At 37.6% G+C, this 15,754-nt stretch overlaps 1 protein-coding gene across 5 annotated transcripts in view; it reads right to left on the bottom strand.

Annotated features, from left to right (window-relative positions):
- daam2 (dishevelled associated activator of morphogenesis 2) overlaps positions 1-15,754 on the bottom strand; it is a 103,038-nt gene that overhangs the window by 44,745 nt on the left and 42,539 nt on the right. For all 5 annotated transcript variants that reach the window (XM_028000214.1, XM_028000215.1, XM_028000218.1 and 2 more), the window contains one exon: positions 9,735-9,824. In XM_028000214.1, coding sequence (XP_027856015.1) covers positions 9,735-9,824 — 90 coding nt within the window. The remainder of the gene's footprint in view (positions 1-9,734; positions 9,825-15,754) is intronic.

The following is a 15,754-nucleotide window of genomic DNA, read 5'->3' on the forward strand; positions in this document are numbered from 1 at the left end:
TTCTTTTTTTATATGATAGAGGAAAATAGCGCTAAATGTTAATATAAAATTGTGTCCTGCATATGCATTCAGTCTCTTTTAATCTACTACTCCTTAATGAAATCCAGGGACACCAAATATCTTTATAAGTTAAGCAGAGTTCACCTTTGCTGTTTTGCAAAGACCTCAGAAAACTGTTAGAGAAGATTACAGAACAAGAAACCACATGAGGACAAAGGGGCATTAAGAAAGAACAAGAGCAGGGATAAAGCAAAGCTATGAAGAACACTATTCACATGACTGAATCCAAGTAAAATACATTGAACTTTATGAGACAAAATGTAAAAACGTTCAAGCAGTATTATTACTCTTACAAAGCATTCAATACCATAGATTATATTCCTAATAGGGACATTGAGACTTTGCAAACAAATCTGTGCTTTCTTTGGATGCAGAGAGAAAACTAGAACTGTGACTGATTCCAGCTTTCTAAAAAGCTTATTTTGTCATTTACTGAGTGCTAATACTCTTTTACAGACCACTTGATAAGCTCATATTCCCTTCACACAAAACTATCCAAGTTTCAGCTTCCAGCCATCTCTTGATATTTTCAGTAAAAACCGACCACTAACCCTTCTAGGGAGACCTGGGTAAAAATTAGAAAAAGTTTAATCGGTGGGCTGTCCATTTAATCATTTCTACTTTAACAATTTTATTTACTCTGAAAGCATGTTTATGCTGTAGCAAGAATCCATTTACTCTGTAATCAAAATTAATGACATGCTGCTTCGATATTTGCAACGTAGCACCACACAGTTAAAGCAAATTAGCCTTTCTGCTGATCAAGTCGGTCAAAGTCCAAAATGAAATTCCACTTAATTGATTTTCCCTCAGACATAACATCCTTTAATTGTCTACATTAAAACGGGAGATTTAAGTTCGGCCGTATAATGAGCAACAGAATCAGCAAATCCTCTGATTGTGGAAAAAGGCTCCAGCTTTCCTGGACTCTGTACAAGTTTAGTCAATGTACATTTCAGTCCCTGTAATGACCATTGTTTCTGAGGTCCAGCACTCGGTGCCAGAAAGCTGGTTCAACCCTGAAGGGCTGAAAGGAAACAAAAACAATAAAACTCACTGTGCGGCTAAGCCTGTGTTTTTAAAGCTGGGCCATCTTTCCCAATGCTGACACGCTGAGGACACGATGCCAGACAGATTCTGATGCTTAGATTAACAATCTAACTACTGCCCCTCCATGACCCTTTGGCCAAATTACAGCCACCCAAAAACATTTATTTTGGCAACTACATGTACAGTATAATTGTCACCACGTTTCAAAACAAATTAAAAAGGATAACAAGGTTTGTTTGAGAGGGTCCTAGTCATATCAGTCGACACATTTCCTTAATTTAGGTCCTTATAATGGAATATTTAGGTGGTGAAATGATGCAGAGTCAGTTCTTGTGTGTTGCTGGCTCAATCAAACCACTCTGGAAAGTAATAACAGTTGATGACAGGTATTAAAGTTGTGTGATAAGAACTGAATGGTGTTTGGAACAAATGAAACACACCAACTTCAGCCTTAGAAGAGTAGATGCATGAATGTGCTCATTATACAACAGACTTTTTCTTTTTTTTTTTGTTTCTTTTGGGGAATTGGCTTCTTCCTCACTCTGCAGCCTTTTATCCCATGTTTGTACAAGACTTGTTTCAGTGTGGATGACACTTTATTACCAGCATAAATCAATACCTTCATGAGGTATTTTGTTGTGTGACATATTTTTGTGTCTCTTGGACACAGAACTCAACTTACTACCCCACAGAGTTTATACTTGTGTATGACTGTTTGAAACGATGAACATAGAAATATTCAGCCATCTGGAAATGACATTTGGATGAACCAAACTTGTGCTCGACAAAATTTTCTTCTTGATGTTTTCGTTATTTTATTTTATTTTATTTAATTTTTTAAGGTGTATTAGCACCAGAAAAGTTCTGATCTAATTGTTTAGTTCGGACCAAAAGCAGACTTTTTTTTGCTTGGTGTGGCAACAATCATTGCTCCCATTCAACAAAAATGATGGGAGTGGAACAGAGCACAGACCTGGAAAAAACAAACTTCAAGATTGAGATAAGTTAAATTTCTGTTGTGCACATTTAAGCTGTTATTACAACAGAAATAACATTTTGAATGTCAAGAGCAGCTCATGAAACACTGGTTTCACAATGGAATATTTCTAATTTTGCAGTGACCTCAGAAAATGAGAGCTGCAAGATGAATGAGACAAGATGCTCTGGGAGCCACAGCATGCCGGCAACAGTAAGCAGAAAACTGTAGATGATCAGGTATGACTTCAGTTCAACCAGATCATGCAGTATCATGCAGTAGCTTTAGTAAGACTGAAGGCCTTATTTTTACCCAGCAATGATGGCTCGTAAAATCCAAAATATATTTTCTGTAGTATGTCTGCTTTCATATCGGAAGCTAATCATACCACAGTTGGTGGAAGTGGACTGAGACCATCTGAAAAAGTGGGTCTTAGTCTGGTTGTTTGATCTACAGCAAAATTCGCTTGAGTGTATACTGAGTGTAAGTTCTGGACCAATGGGGGGGAAAGAACTGTTTAAAGTGGTCTAAATCTTAAAATAAGTTTGCCTCCATTTTATTCAAATGTTAGAAATTAATTAATTAATGAATTAATTACTAAGAACTCATGAAGCCGCAACATCCTCTATGCTATCAAAAATGTTTTTTTTCCAAATTAATTGAAGGCACTACAATCCAAAAAACTTCAGAATTTTAACTTTTAAAGAAGTTTTTCTCAATATTCTAAAACTAGCGTAATCCCAAGTGACTGAAAACAGAGCAAGCTTCATCTGGTTTAATGGCAGACGGTGTCTGTAAAAACCTGCTTTCAGCTGCTTCCAGAAACAGCTGAAGCTGAAAAGTGAAGTGCAGATGATGGTCCTCCACAAGCAGAAAGTGTTTTTGGTCATGCGTTAGGCTGCAGCAGTTTAGGGTCGACCCCGTCACTCTGCTGCAACAATTACACACTATGACCACACATTCCTTATGTCGGCTGACATTAAATGTGATTTACAGCGTGCGACACAGCAAAGAAAGACAGGAATCCCCAACAGCATATCAAGTATATATATCTGCAAGGTGTTTTACTTATTGCAACCATCTGGTGAGGAAAATATTGCGCCCCCGAAGACCCAAATACCTGGCTAACACCAACATCCAGGCATATTTCTTTGTCTGTTTGGCAGACTATTGTGTTTGCAAAGGCACCTGTTGAAAGAAAAGATGAAATTACATACTCCAGCTTCCCCGCTGTCATGTAACAAGCTGTCTTAAACATTCTGAACCCCCTCAGAGGTTTCGCTGACAAATAATTGAGCTCACAGCCTGGAAGAATCTGGTGCACATATAGCTTTCAAGTCACAACTTCAAGAGCAACAGGAGGTGAAATTCCAACTACTCAGCTGGTAGCACTGAACGAAAAGTACTTTGAAATGTGGAAAGATTTTACAGTTTGCCTCACTGTAGGAAATAGTCTCGCTTTTAGATGATGACCAGCAAGTGAGGAAATTACAAAGAAATAATATAATGCCCCAGACACCTCTAAAGAAGCGCATACTCAAACAAATGTTTCTTTACAACTGTTAAGATTTCCAGCTTTGGAAGCCAACCACGCGCAATCGTTCGTTCAGTTGTATAAAGAAACAGAAACTCCACATTAACTCTGAGAGACGCACTAACATGTCCCAAGAGTGCTCTGGTTTTGCCATGGGATTGGACGGATTGCTTTAGATTCTGATCCAATGTTCTCAGAGAGGCCCAGAGGGGATTTCAAAGGTAAAGTGGGGTCCTTCAGGAAGAGTCTTAAAGTTCTCTTTCAGAATGAAAGAGGAAAAACAAAGAAAGAAATCAAATGGATATTGTTTTATTAAGAATAAGCAAAGCCTTTTCTGACAATGATGCCATCTAAAGGCTCAGAGTAGTCCAAACACTGCACACTAAAGACTGCAGCTAACTCTAAAACCCTCAATAGAGCTCCTTAATATTAATAATAATAAGACACAAGCAAGAAGCAACATGCACCAAGCAAATCTCCATTAATTAAAAACTTGATGCACCAGTCAGATTTTTCCTGGAGGAAACAAAACAAATCTGAGCTGATTTTAATTTTCTTTTTGACAAATCATCATGCATTCAAAGTTGCTTGTGCTGTGGTTGTCTTGACCCAAATTAAAGATGTGTGATATCAGTAAAAACCTATAGTTTCAATGTTACTGCTCAATAATGAAATAACAAAAACAGTCAAACATAATTTCCCTCACTCTTTACTTTCTTTATCATCATGATGATGTCTCCACCATTCTCTGTGAGCATTAGCATCTTGGTCACTGAAATCAATATCTGGTGTGGGAGGCAAGGCCAAGCAGAGAGCCAAATGGCCAAATGTAAGTGGGAATACAGAATTTGAAGATACATATTACACTCTACCAAATATTGCATCCAAGCAGTCCTCATATTGCATGCACCCATATTAAAGTCTAATCTAAACACAGGACATAGAAAAGTAAACAGCTTAAAGTCTACATTGGGGACAGATTATATAATATGAAACTGTTAAAAATGTCAAAGCCTGTATTTTTAATCTACATTAGAAAAGATGAGATGAACAAAAGAACTGATCGTAAAATAAATAGTATGACTCACTAGTATTGTCATTCTCCGACTAAGAAGCATAAAAGAATCTCTATAGTCAAAAGACACTTTTAAGGAAAATGAAAGAAAAGGACAGCAATCATTTTAATAAAATAAGTTATTACTTGTCTTTATATAAAAAATAAACTATACTTAGTTTTGCTATGATATTCAGTTATATATAATATTAACTCATCATATTGATTACAAAACAAAGCCAAATGCCTTCCATTCCTAATTAAAGTGAAAGGTAAATATTTTTCTAAATTCTTAGCACAAAATGTCACCATAATCACAATATGATCCTGTCATATATGGAATGACGAGGACCACCAACTTTCCAAGGTGTTATTTGTCCACCAAAACCTAGAGGAGCTAAGAGCTGGGAAATGGACAGGATATTGAATCTCTAAATATTTTGTTAAGTCTAACACTTTTTATTTTCCTTTTTGTTTTTACATTTAGAAAAGGTTAACGCTTTTTTGCAAGCTGATTGTTTTGCCACGAATCACAGTGAGTGACAAGATAAAGTCCACATGCTCAATATTTCGACCTTATCAGCAACAATTTTCAGTGATTTTCCAGTTTCGGTCCATGCTGTAATAACAGTCAGATTGTGTTATGTAATGCCATTCCTGATCGGTATTTGAGATGTGGGATAAAGTGAGGTATGGTTCAGGGCCGTATACAGGAAATTGAAAGGAAATTGAGAACATTTTTTAGAACATCTGTCTCTATAACTTGCAAAAAAAAAAAAAAAGTAATCACTTTAAACAAAATGAATATTGTGTTTGCAAGTGTATTACAACCGCATTTATCCAAAAACATTATGTGCTTGTGCTGCATGACAAAATATGAGTTCACATTACACATTAGATTTGAAAGTGATGACCCAATACACACTGGGTGTGAGAGTGCCTCTTGTTGGTCTGGATAAAATCAGCAATTCAGTGCAGAAACCATTTTATTCTCTTAGATTAGAAGTGACCATAAAGCTATACTTCAAAGCCTGCCAAGTCTAGCAGACTGAATGATTCAACATACATATGGTTGGAAATGGATTTATTGTGGATGAAAAGACCTCAGCATGAGACTCGTCACTCAGCCTATCCATGGAGCAGTAAATTTGTAATCTGTGTGATGGAAATTAATGGGGAAGCAGTTTGACACAGTGTGATGAAAAGACTTAGATATCAAGATGTAAGGGTGTCATTAGCATCTGGTGAATAACATGATCATCCTACAAGGGTGTGGACTATTTTAGCAACCCTAAACCTTACCAGTATAAGTGCACTCATAAAAACACTAGTTCCAGCCTTGGTCCAATGCAACATGCATATGTTTCACATTTCTGACAGTAGCATGAAGAGACTTTTTTTTTTCAAGCAAACCCACATCTCACCACCTATCTAACTCTATGACGTTACTGTATCTGCAAGTGGTCGACTGCGTCTGATGACCCTTTCTAATTATTTCTACTAAATATCAGATTGTACAGGAATTGCCTGTAGCAATATCATGCCAGTCATCATGGCACCATTTTGATTAAAGGATTAAAACCATTTATAGCCTCATTACATGGGCTTGGTTTAAAATATTTGGAAGAGCAGATAATGAAATTAATTAAATCTTTACAATTAGAAAGTTAGTTTTTAAATTTTGGGAAACATTTAAGTTTGTCTCTTATGCAATATTTTATGCTATGTTTCTGGCATCATACAGAAAATGTAATTTTTTACATATAAAAAAATAGCTTCATATTATTAGCTGATTTTCATTGGATTATTTAAGGTTTTAAATAACCTAAAACCCTTAAGGTTTTAGAATTGGGGTTGTAGCTTGGTCAGGGACTCGCTCTGTGATCGTGGCCTGAAAACACAAGTGTGTGTTTGTGTGTCAGTGCAGCGCGACTAATGAAAATCAGGAGACCCTGTTTGGCTTCCAGCACTGGACAATTATAAGGAGCTATTAGATGTTACATCGTGTTCTCTACCTGCAGGCGACTTGATGCAAGTCATGCAAAAACAAGTACACACCCTCACAGGCATGAATGGGATACTCTCATATAAAAGCTAAACTGATGCCATTTCTGTATTAACACGAGACAGGTGTGCAACCATTATTTTCGGCCAAACCCTCTGGCTGTGGCAGAGACATGAGATGGTGTATTGGCTTTGGCAAGACAAATGGTTAACTAACTAAGGTTAATACTGCTGTTTACTGTAAATCTTCATTATTTACACGTTTATATTTAATATTTGAAGTTTTCCAGTCTCATTCAGATCACGATTTGTCACTATTGCTGTAATTGCTAAAAACTTTTAGTGGTTTAGCCATACGGCAACTTGATTTAGATCAATTAAGCTTTCTAAATGCTAAAGCAAATGACTCATTCACTCAAAAAGTTTATGGACCGAAATTGGGTTCGTGTGATTGTGCTCACAAGTTAGAATTACTACGCAACTAATTTATGGTTTAGCTGTTTGCAACCATGTTACAAACTAAACAAACCTTCCCTGTCACAAGATGCTGGAGGAAGTGTGGTTTGGAAACACTTCCCATGAATGGATATATGCTCATAAAATCAGCATTGAATAGTTTGGCCAAACCAACTGACTGGTGTTTGAGACAAAGGAAGAATTAGCAACGTACTGAAAAATCTTCAGGTGGTGAGAATCAGTCAATTTCCAGCTTGATCCCTTTCAATGCCATCCACAACAACAATATACAGTGTGAAAGTTGTTTACTGAGTAAAGATGACTCACAGGTAGCTAATACAGAATAAATAGAATGAATAAAATTTACAGGAAGCACAGAGGTGTAAGAAGCTAGGTTTTAAAATGTGTTGAGACATGTCTATAGCTCACTCAGGCTGCAGAAAAGTGTAAAAAAACAAAAAAGCAAAAAAAACAAGAAAAAACAAAACAAAAACCCCCCCAAGATGACAGGAAGGCTGAATGAAGCACAGCAAAGTCACCTTGTTCCTTCTGAGCTTTCAGTCGTCTATTTTAATTCCTCACTCTAATTTTGGACTAAAGTTAAACTAAAACGCTTGATTTGAATTAACAGAAGTTTAGAAAACATTGCTGCATTGCCACTGGCTAAGTGGATAACTAACACAATAAGCAAGTGCACAAACATTTCTAATCTGATCTGATCTGTTGGAATATCTTTGCAGCTCCACATATCAAAATGCATGTGGTTTGCAAGGCAAGGGTTTCTTAAGACAAATATTTTGATATTGCAAATTAAATTCCTATTTGTGGAATTTATTACATATTTACATATTCTCGTGTGGAGTCCACGAGAATATGCTGAAAGGAAACTAAAATGTGTTAATAGTTTTACAGTAAATGTGTTGTGCAGTTTGCTTGGCAGCGGGATAATGATAGATTTTCTTTGTTCCTACCTCAAAGAATAGTTTAACCACAACAACTGGAGCCGTCGCTTCACTGAGGCACACAAGACAACCAGTGTTCATTTTTAGCAGGACGGTTCAAGGAAAACGTTGGTCCCCATTCAAATTGCTGTCATGTGTTCACTCTGTGAAACATAAAGCTCTACTGTGTGGTGCCCTTATGTGTTGTTTCTGCATAACCTGCAACGCTTAATTTTCCTTTCTTGTATGTGCATTTTTATTTTTCATGCCTGTCTGAGGCTGTGCATGTGAGGGCAACTTTCATTTCACCTTGGCTGCACAAACATACACAAAGCAGATTATTATCTGATATTGCACCCAGTTTTTTTGTTTTGTTTTGTATCTCTCCCTCTCATTCTTCAGTGCAACGACTCTCTCCATGAATGAGGGATTTGTTTGGATTTTCCTCCGGTTTTCCACTGTTCACTGTTACCCTGGTTTAGCTCTTCGTTTTCTGGCCTAGACACAAAACTTTGCAGAGGAAATGATTTCTGACTGGGAGAGATGGAGGTGGAATGACAAACTAATATATCCTAGCTATGAACCCGGCTTAGACTCACACAGATCCAAAGTGCCCAGGCTGCTGCCAAAACTTTATTTCCACTACCTTGTGCTACAGCCCAGACAGTCCTCATAAAAGTCTGTGGTTGCCTTAGTGAGTTACTCAATAACTGATACAGAAGTTTTATTGAACTGTACTGTGGGTTTGCAACTGCAAATTCGGCCAAGAATCCAATCCTCTTTGATGAAGCACAGAGCATCCAAAGGCACAGCAGCTTATCATAATGCAATAAAAGTTAGGCTGTATGTTTCTTGTGTATTTCTCCTGCTCATACTCCTTCCAGTTTCCATCTTCGCCTTGACATCCCTCTAAACATCCCACAACCATTCTGCTCCCTTTTGGTTAATATAGTGAAACCCAGTCCAGGTCAGTACACATGCAGGTGCTCACAAACGTGTGCCAACGCAAGAAAAAAAAACAAACTATGTATTGGTTTACTTATTACGAAAGGTTGTCAGAACATATCCCACCAATCCAAGCTAAGCCTTGGAAAGTAGAAACTTTCCAACAGCAAATAAGCAGAAAGACATAATAGACATTTAATCATGAGCGAGAAGGCTGATAAAGAATTGTCATCATATTTCAAGCATAATGCTTTGGATGTTCAACCACAAACTTGGACCAGAGGTTTTGTGGAAAAACAGATCGAAGACAATTAGGATGTTTTCCTGCTAGAAGGAGGGCTGAAGAGAGGGCGAAAGAAAATACTCTCCAGTTCTGATGGTATGATCACAATTCTTTAGCAGTTTCAGTAAAACGCTTGCTCAACAATGAGAGGAGAGCTTGCAGCACAAATGGACTTTTCAGTCCTGCCACAATCCCACCGCAGTTTTCAAAAACAATCGCACCCTATAACAATACTGCAATACGTGCACATGTTTACGTCAAAGAAGAAATTAGAAGCAGAAATGTGGGCCGTGAGGGGATGCTTTTTTCCCCCCCTTCACTGAAGGTTGACGTTTGGTTCTAAACTGTGGCTTCAGGCAGCCAGTCAACAGAAGGCCAGCCAGAGGATCAGAGCTGATGTATGATAAAGTACAAATCACAGGCTAACTCACCTTCTTCTTGCTGCAGTAGATCTGCCATTTCTTCTCATCGGGCAGTGCAAACATCGCCTCTCTATTCTTGTCAGTCAAGTCCAGTTCATCCTGCAAAAACAATGAAAAAAGTTTAACCCTAACAGCTTGCACAAAGAAATGTGCAGAAAACAATAATTGAGAAAGCTGTGACACAGAAAAAGGACACATTGTAATGTATACATGGATTAGTCAATTCTGGGTTATAGTCGTTTTACTGCTTTGGCACTTTTTTACTTTTACAGTTTTCATCGTTCCATACCTGACTTTTTATTAGGTATAAAAAGGGGTTTGGTCTAATCCTGGACACTTTGGATTACAATGCATCTGTTTGTGTCTTCCAGGAGAATGCTTTGTACCCATTTTTACAGCTGGCAATATAAAGTAATTTTCTGTTCTGTACTTGTAGTCTACTTTTAGGTAAAAACGTTTAAATGGCACCAGTAAAAATTGGCTACCAGCACAAGGTCAGTTGTATAGATCTATCCATTCATTGAGTATGTCTGAGGCTATTGGCCCAAATGGCTCACTAGCTATTTCATTAGGTTCAGTTGCTTGTTAATGCTAACTGTCAATTAGCCAATAGGCATATAGATGTGGTGAAGAGAACTTCCTAAAGTTAAAGGTGACCCAAATGGAAGTGAATAACTTTGAACATGCCATGGTATTGTTGATATGCTGGGATTCTTACATGCACAATCTATTGATCTTACAGAGAATGGTGAGAAAAATCCCAATAAAATCCAGTGTCTTGGCAGTTGAGTGGACAGAAATGCCATGTCAATGTTAGTGTGTAATGAGCAGACTGGTTTGAGAAGATGGAAAGTCAACAGTAGCTCAAATAACCATTTATAACAAACCAAAGGATGCAGAATGTTATCTTGCAAAACATGTAGTTGAAACTCATTTCATTTAAAAATAGGAAATTATAATTTCCATACCAACACTGAAAAATAACACAATAGAAAAGGGCATCAATTCAGATGGTAAGGTTTACAGGCATGACATGAAAAAAATGAAGCCTAGCATTGCCAGTACATAGATATGAAACAGGGACATAAATTGGCAAGAGTGAAGTGACCTGGAGCCATTTGGTTTACACTGTGAGCTTTAATGGTCTGGCTGAGAACACGCTCCGCTCACTACAGAAGAGCGTTTTAAAATTCACACTGCCGCTCGTCTCAATTCTTCGTGTTGGTACAAGGAGCCCCTGCACCTTTTGAAATGCATATGAACCTTGGAAATGAGTCCCTGCATGCCAGAGAGGAAAAACAAAGTTTAAAAAACAAAGATGAACAAATCAGACAAGAGAGGAGTCAAATAACAGACAAACAGAGAATTGTATTAAAGAACAGTAACCTGTGGATGTGGAAACTGATGGGACAAGAAAAAAGTAATAGAGAAAAAGCTCTGCCAATGAGGATTTGCGCTTAACTCAAGCTAATCTCCTCATAATGGTTTTGCTACCATGACGTGAGGCACGGGCAGCAGGCCTCCAAGGAAGCCCAGGATGAAGATGGCCACTGGTGACAGAGGTGGGCCCCCTTTATTCCACCCAGAGTTTGTTTTCAACAACTCTGCTGGCAGTGAAGGCTGAGGGTGCCCAAATTCCAAGAATTTGACACTATAAAGAATGACATCATCCCTGGCCCATTTCTTTCAATGGGATAACCAGCAGAAGCATTGCTGTGGCTTTTGGTAGAGAGGGAAAATATCTGAGGGGTGTGAATTTAAAATGGGGTATAACACAGACAGAAACCACAAAGAAGCTGTAGAATCTTAGACTGTTTTTCATTTTAACAGCAGGACTTCAGAGACTCCCACCAAGTTTAAAACAATGCAAGATCAAGGGTAAAACTTGCCATTATGTGGCAGCTGAATATTAAATCTCTGTCTCAGTGTCCCTTAGTGTCAACAGATTTCGTTCGTAAGCACAGGCCTCTCTCCCCATACTCAGCTCTTCTCTGGCCCGTTGCCTGGTCGCAGGGTCAGAGTCCCGCTGTCAGATCTGCTGCTCTTTGGAAGAGCTAAATTCTTTGAGCCGGTGAGAATCTGTGAGAATGAGACCCCTGGATGTGGACCAGATGGTGGTTAAGCCAGCATCTTATCCCTATGCAGCTTGTGTTCTCCTTCCTGCTACTACTAAGGCTTCTCCATTCTGAGGTTTTTACATGGTGGCACCAATGTGAGAGATGAATACTGAGGAACTTAAACTGCAAGAACGTTACAACCTTCTGCATCAAAGACATCCCAGAGAATCTGAAAAATTTCAATGGAATTTAAAACAAGGGATCATCTGCATATACAGTAATTTCCAAACTTTTAGATTAAACGCTGCTGAGATTTTGAAAACAACAGTGCTGCACTTCTCCAAATCCGTCACACATCTGTCATTGTTATTGTTCATTAAATGTTACCTATATTTTAAATGTTCACTGGCTTAAATGTAATTATAATTTCCTTAATACTTTTAATACCCCATAAATACAGGCTTCTGCTCTATGTTTAAATCTTTCCTTTAAAAAGAAGCTCAGACAGAGAAACTTCACTCCAAACTTGGATTTAATTAAATTTTAATGTAGTTTTAGATGGTAAAAAACATCAAATTTCATTCAAGGATGTTTTCTTCTGTTTTAAATGAATTGGTGATTGCCTGCTTTTCAAATAACAGTAGGCCAGGTCAATCACATTTCAACTCTCTAACTCTTGTGAACATATTCATTGAAGAGAAAAAGTATCCAAGTTTCTTTAGTTTCCGTCTGTTTTAATGTTTCAACTCAACAATGTACTTCTATAGAAAATATTAACTCCCAGATAAAATGTCTTTTGAGAAATGTAAAAAAATGTTGGTCACAATAAAATTCTGAACTTTTTCCACCTGTTGTGTTTTTTTTCTGTGCAATTTGATTTCAACAATGGATGAGACAGAACACCCTTAAACTATCACTTTGTTGAAACACTTATTTTTAGCAATAGTCTTGTTTGACAGAAGTTAATCCAAATAACACCTAACTTCTAACTTCTCAGAAGTTCTCCAAATCTATCAAGATTATTAGGGAATCACTTTTCCACAGTCTCTCCAGGTACTTCACAGAGGGAAATGAGGCAATGCCCTCATTTTTTCCACAACATTTATTTTAGAACTCTGGCTAGACACCGAGCTTCAATTTTATTCTGGTGATGCCATGATTTGTGAAAGCCTCTTTTTCCTGAAAAATACCATTGTACAAAAAGAGCCCTCCGGTGCAAAGGAAAATCCAAGTAGGATAAGTGAACATCACTATAACTAACAGTAGGTGGGAACTCCAGAAGGCTGAATGGTAAAACTAAAGCAAAAAGAGCTTCAAATAAGTATAATATTAAGTGTGTGCTTCTGCAATCCACTACTTACCTCCACTAAATTTATTTATTTTTCAGCTGAAACAGGCAGGATAAATGTCTCATTATGTCTCATTTCATTGATGAAATGATTTATCAATATTGCATTTGTCTTGCATTCTACCAGGAGTGAGTATACTTTTGAGATCTGCCCCATTAATAACTTGCGGTGTACTGCATTAAATGTTTTAGGCGAATTGCATACGACAAGGAAATCTAGGGTTACATAGGCATGTAGAAGGTATCAAGAGAAAAAAAACAAACAACGACAGCAAGATAATGGGAAAAAAGAATTAGGCAAGGCACTATTGAGATACACAAAATTTGTAATTTACTTATTGTTAGATTGAAACATTCCAAGTCAGCATTCACAACAGAAAAATAAGAAAACATTAAGTTATGGATGAGGACTTGGAGATAATGTTCTCATCATTGCAGCTGGAGTACTTATTTTTTTCCAGTTATGTAACATTGCTCAGTTTTCCTCCACTTCCATCTTGCCTCCCACCTTTCAAACAGTTTCCAATATCACATCTACATCACATGGAGCGCCTCATGACCCTAGCAGCACCCAGAAAACAGGTAATTCCTTCACTCTTCCAAAACAAAACCCAAGACTTTTCTCTTTGTAGCAGCATACCTCCCTCAATGTGCCTCCTTCCTACACCAGGACGTTTCATTTGGGAAATCACATAAAGCAAAGCTAATATTGTTACACCTGCTGCTTGAGAAGGGGAAAAGTACATACCTCCAAATCCTTTCATATTTCATGAAGAGCTGCCAGCTGAATAATGTTACTCTATTCTTAAAGGTTATCAAAGTGAGATCTGATCGTCATGTTCGCTGTAGATAAATCTCTTCTGTCACTTAATTTCCTGCTTCTAAATGCTTGTGGGCTTCTCAGTTTAGACAATTTAATTCAAAATATATGACAGAGTCACAATGCAGCAAGTTTCAAAATCTAAACAGCATTAGACAAATTTAGTCTTTGGTACACTTACAAAGGCAAAAGAAAGCTGTAGCATTGCTCCAAAATAGGAGAAAAACCAGCAATACTGCTCTTGCTTATTGTAATAATTGTAGGATTTGTGATGGAAAAGATTCATTTGAGTTGGTAAATCTGTCTTTTGGAATGTAAAAATAGAATAAGGTCAGCACCGTCACCATTTCACTATGTTATATGTGGCAGCTAAGCTAATCCCGATTTGAGAAGCCAAATAAGCATATCCTCCCTGATGCTGCACTCTTTAAACACCAAAGAGTTCCAGATTTCAAATTGACCTATAGTGAATCAATACAGGATGAATTGATTGAAGAATGGTTCTTGTCCAAAAAAAGACCGGTTAAAGACATAGTCTTAAACCAGTCTTAAACAGTGACTGGAGGGGCCTTAGAACCATGGTTAGGAACGTCTATATTAAAACTTCCGGACGTTTTAACTGAAAATCTGGTAGATTTTATTATTAAATTGAAATCTGTCATCATTGGGCCTTTCAGTAAGACAATAATAGACAATATATGGCCAAATCCATCATTTCTTTTAATCACCATCTCAGTCCGCAGACCTAAATCCTACATTACACCTGTGGGGTGAGTTGAAGAACAGAAAGTATTAAAAAAGACCGGGACTCTTGTCTCTCTATGACCTCATATTAAATCATCCAATAATCCCTCTTAAATTTTTGAGGATTTTCTTCTCCACATTTAAACAGAAGTTGCATTTTCTACATTTGATAAAGAATTTCAACATGTTTTTTACACGTCGTTGCTAGGGGTGCAAGGTTTTGTTTGAAGAGAAGCAGAATGACGTGAACCATAAGGTAAAAAGTCATAGTTAGTGGAAAAACATTTGCAAACTATCTTAATTATACAGTGAATTCACAGGAGAAAATACTTGGACACAACAACACACTTAGATAGGACAGAAAGGTGATTAAAAATTTGAACACATTTGATAAAAGAGAGGTTTGCATGTAAAACATTGGAAGTTGCATGTAGGCTTAAGATGGAAGCTGATATCTTGACACAGATCCTGAGGAATGAAGAATCAGAGCGAGAGTTGGTGTGAGGCTTTGCAGTGGGAGTGTCTTTGTGGACTGGAAATACTTGTGGCTTCACATACATGGGAAATGTGACATCTTCTCTCATGCATTCATGTCTGTGAAGTGGCATTTCCAGGGTGGACCCAAATGTCTTTTCCTCTTGTTAAATCTAGCAACATAAGCTGGGAGAACAGACTCATGAGCTGTACAGGTTATCCTGCATGAGTGAGGCAGGGGAAAGCAGGCAGGAAGTCATATTAGACCCCCAGGGAGACTACAGGAAGTTGGAGCGGTCATTACTGACCCAAACAAGACATAGTGAGTATGCTCACATGTTTCATTTACTAGACCTTGTATAACATCACCTTTATTTATTTATTTTTTAAAAAAGATCACAATGACAATCAAAAAAGCTCAAAGATTAACTTCAAGTGAATAGAGAAAATCAAAATCACCATACTACCACTGGTCTTTTGACTCTGTTAATAAAGGCTCAGTTACATTTTGTTCTGAAGCATTTATATGAGTCATAACTGCTCCGATGAGTCAGACAGTAGCAACTTCTAGCAGACAGCTCTCTTC

This window comes from Xiphophorus couchianus, chromosome 19, assembly GCF_001444195.1.
Source record: "Xiphophorus couchianus chromosome 19, X_couchianus-1.0, whole genome shotgun sequence".
Taxonomy (NCBI): Eukaryota; Metazoa; Chordata; class Actinopteri; order Cyprinodontiformes; family Poeciliidae; genus Xiphophorus; species Xiphophorus couchianus.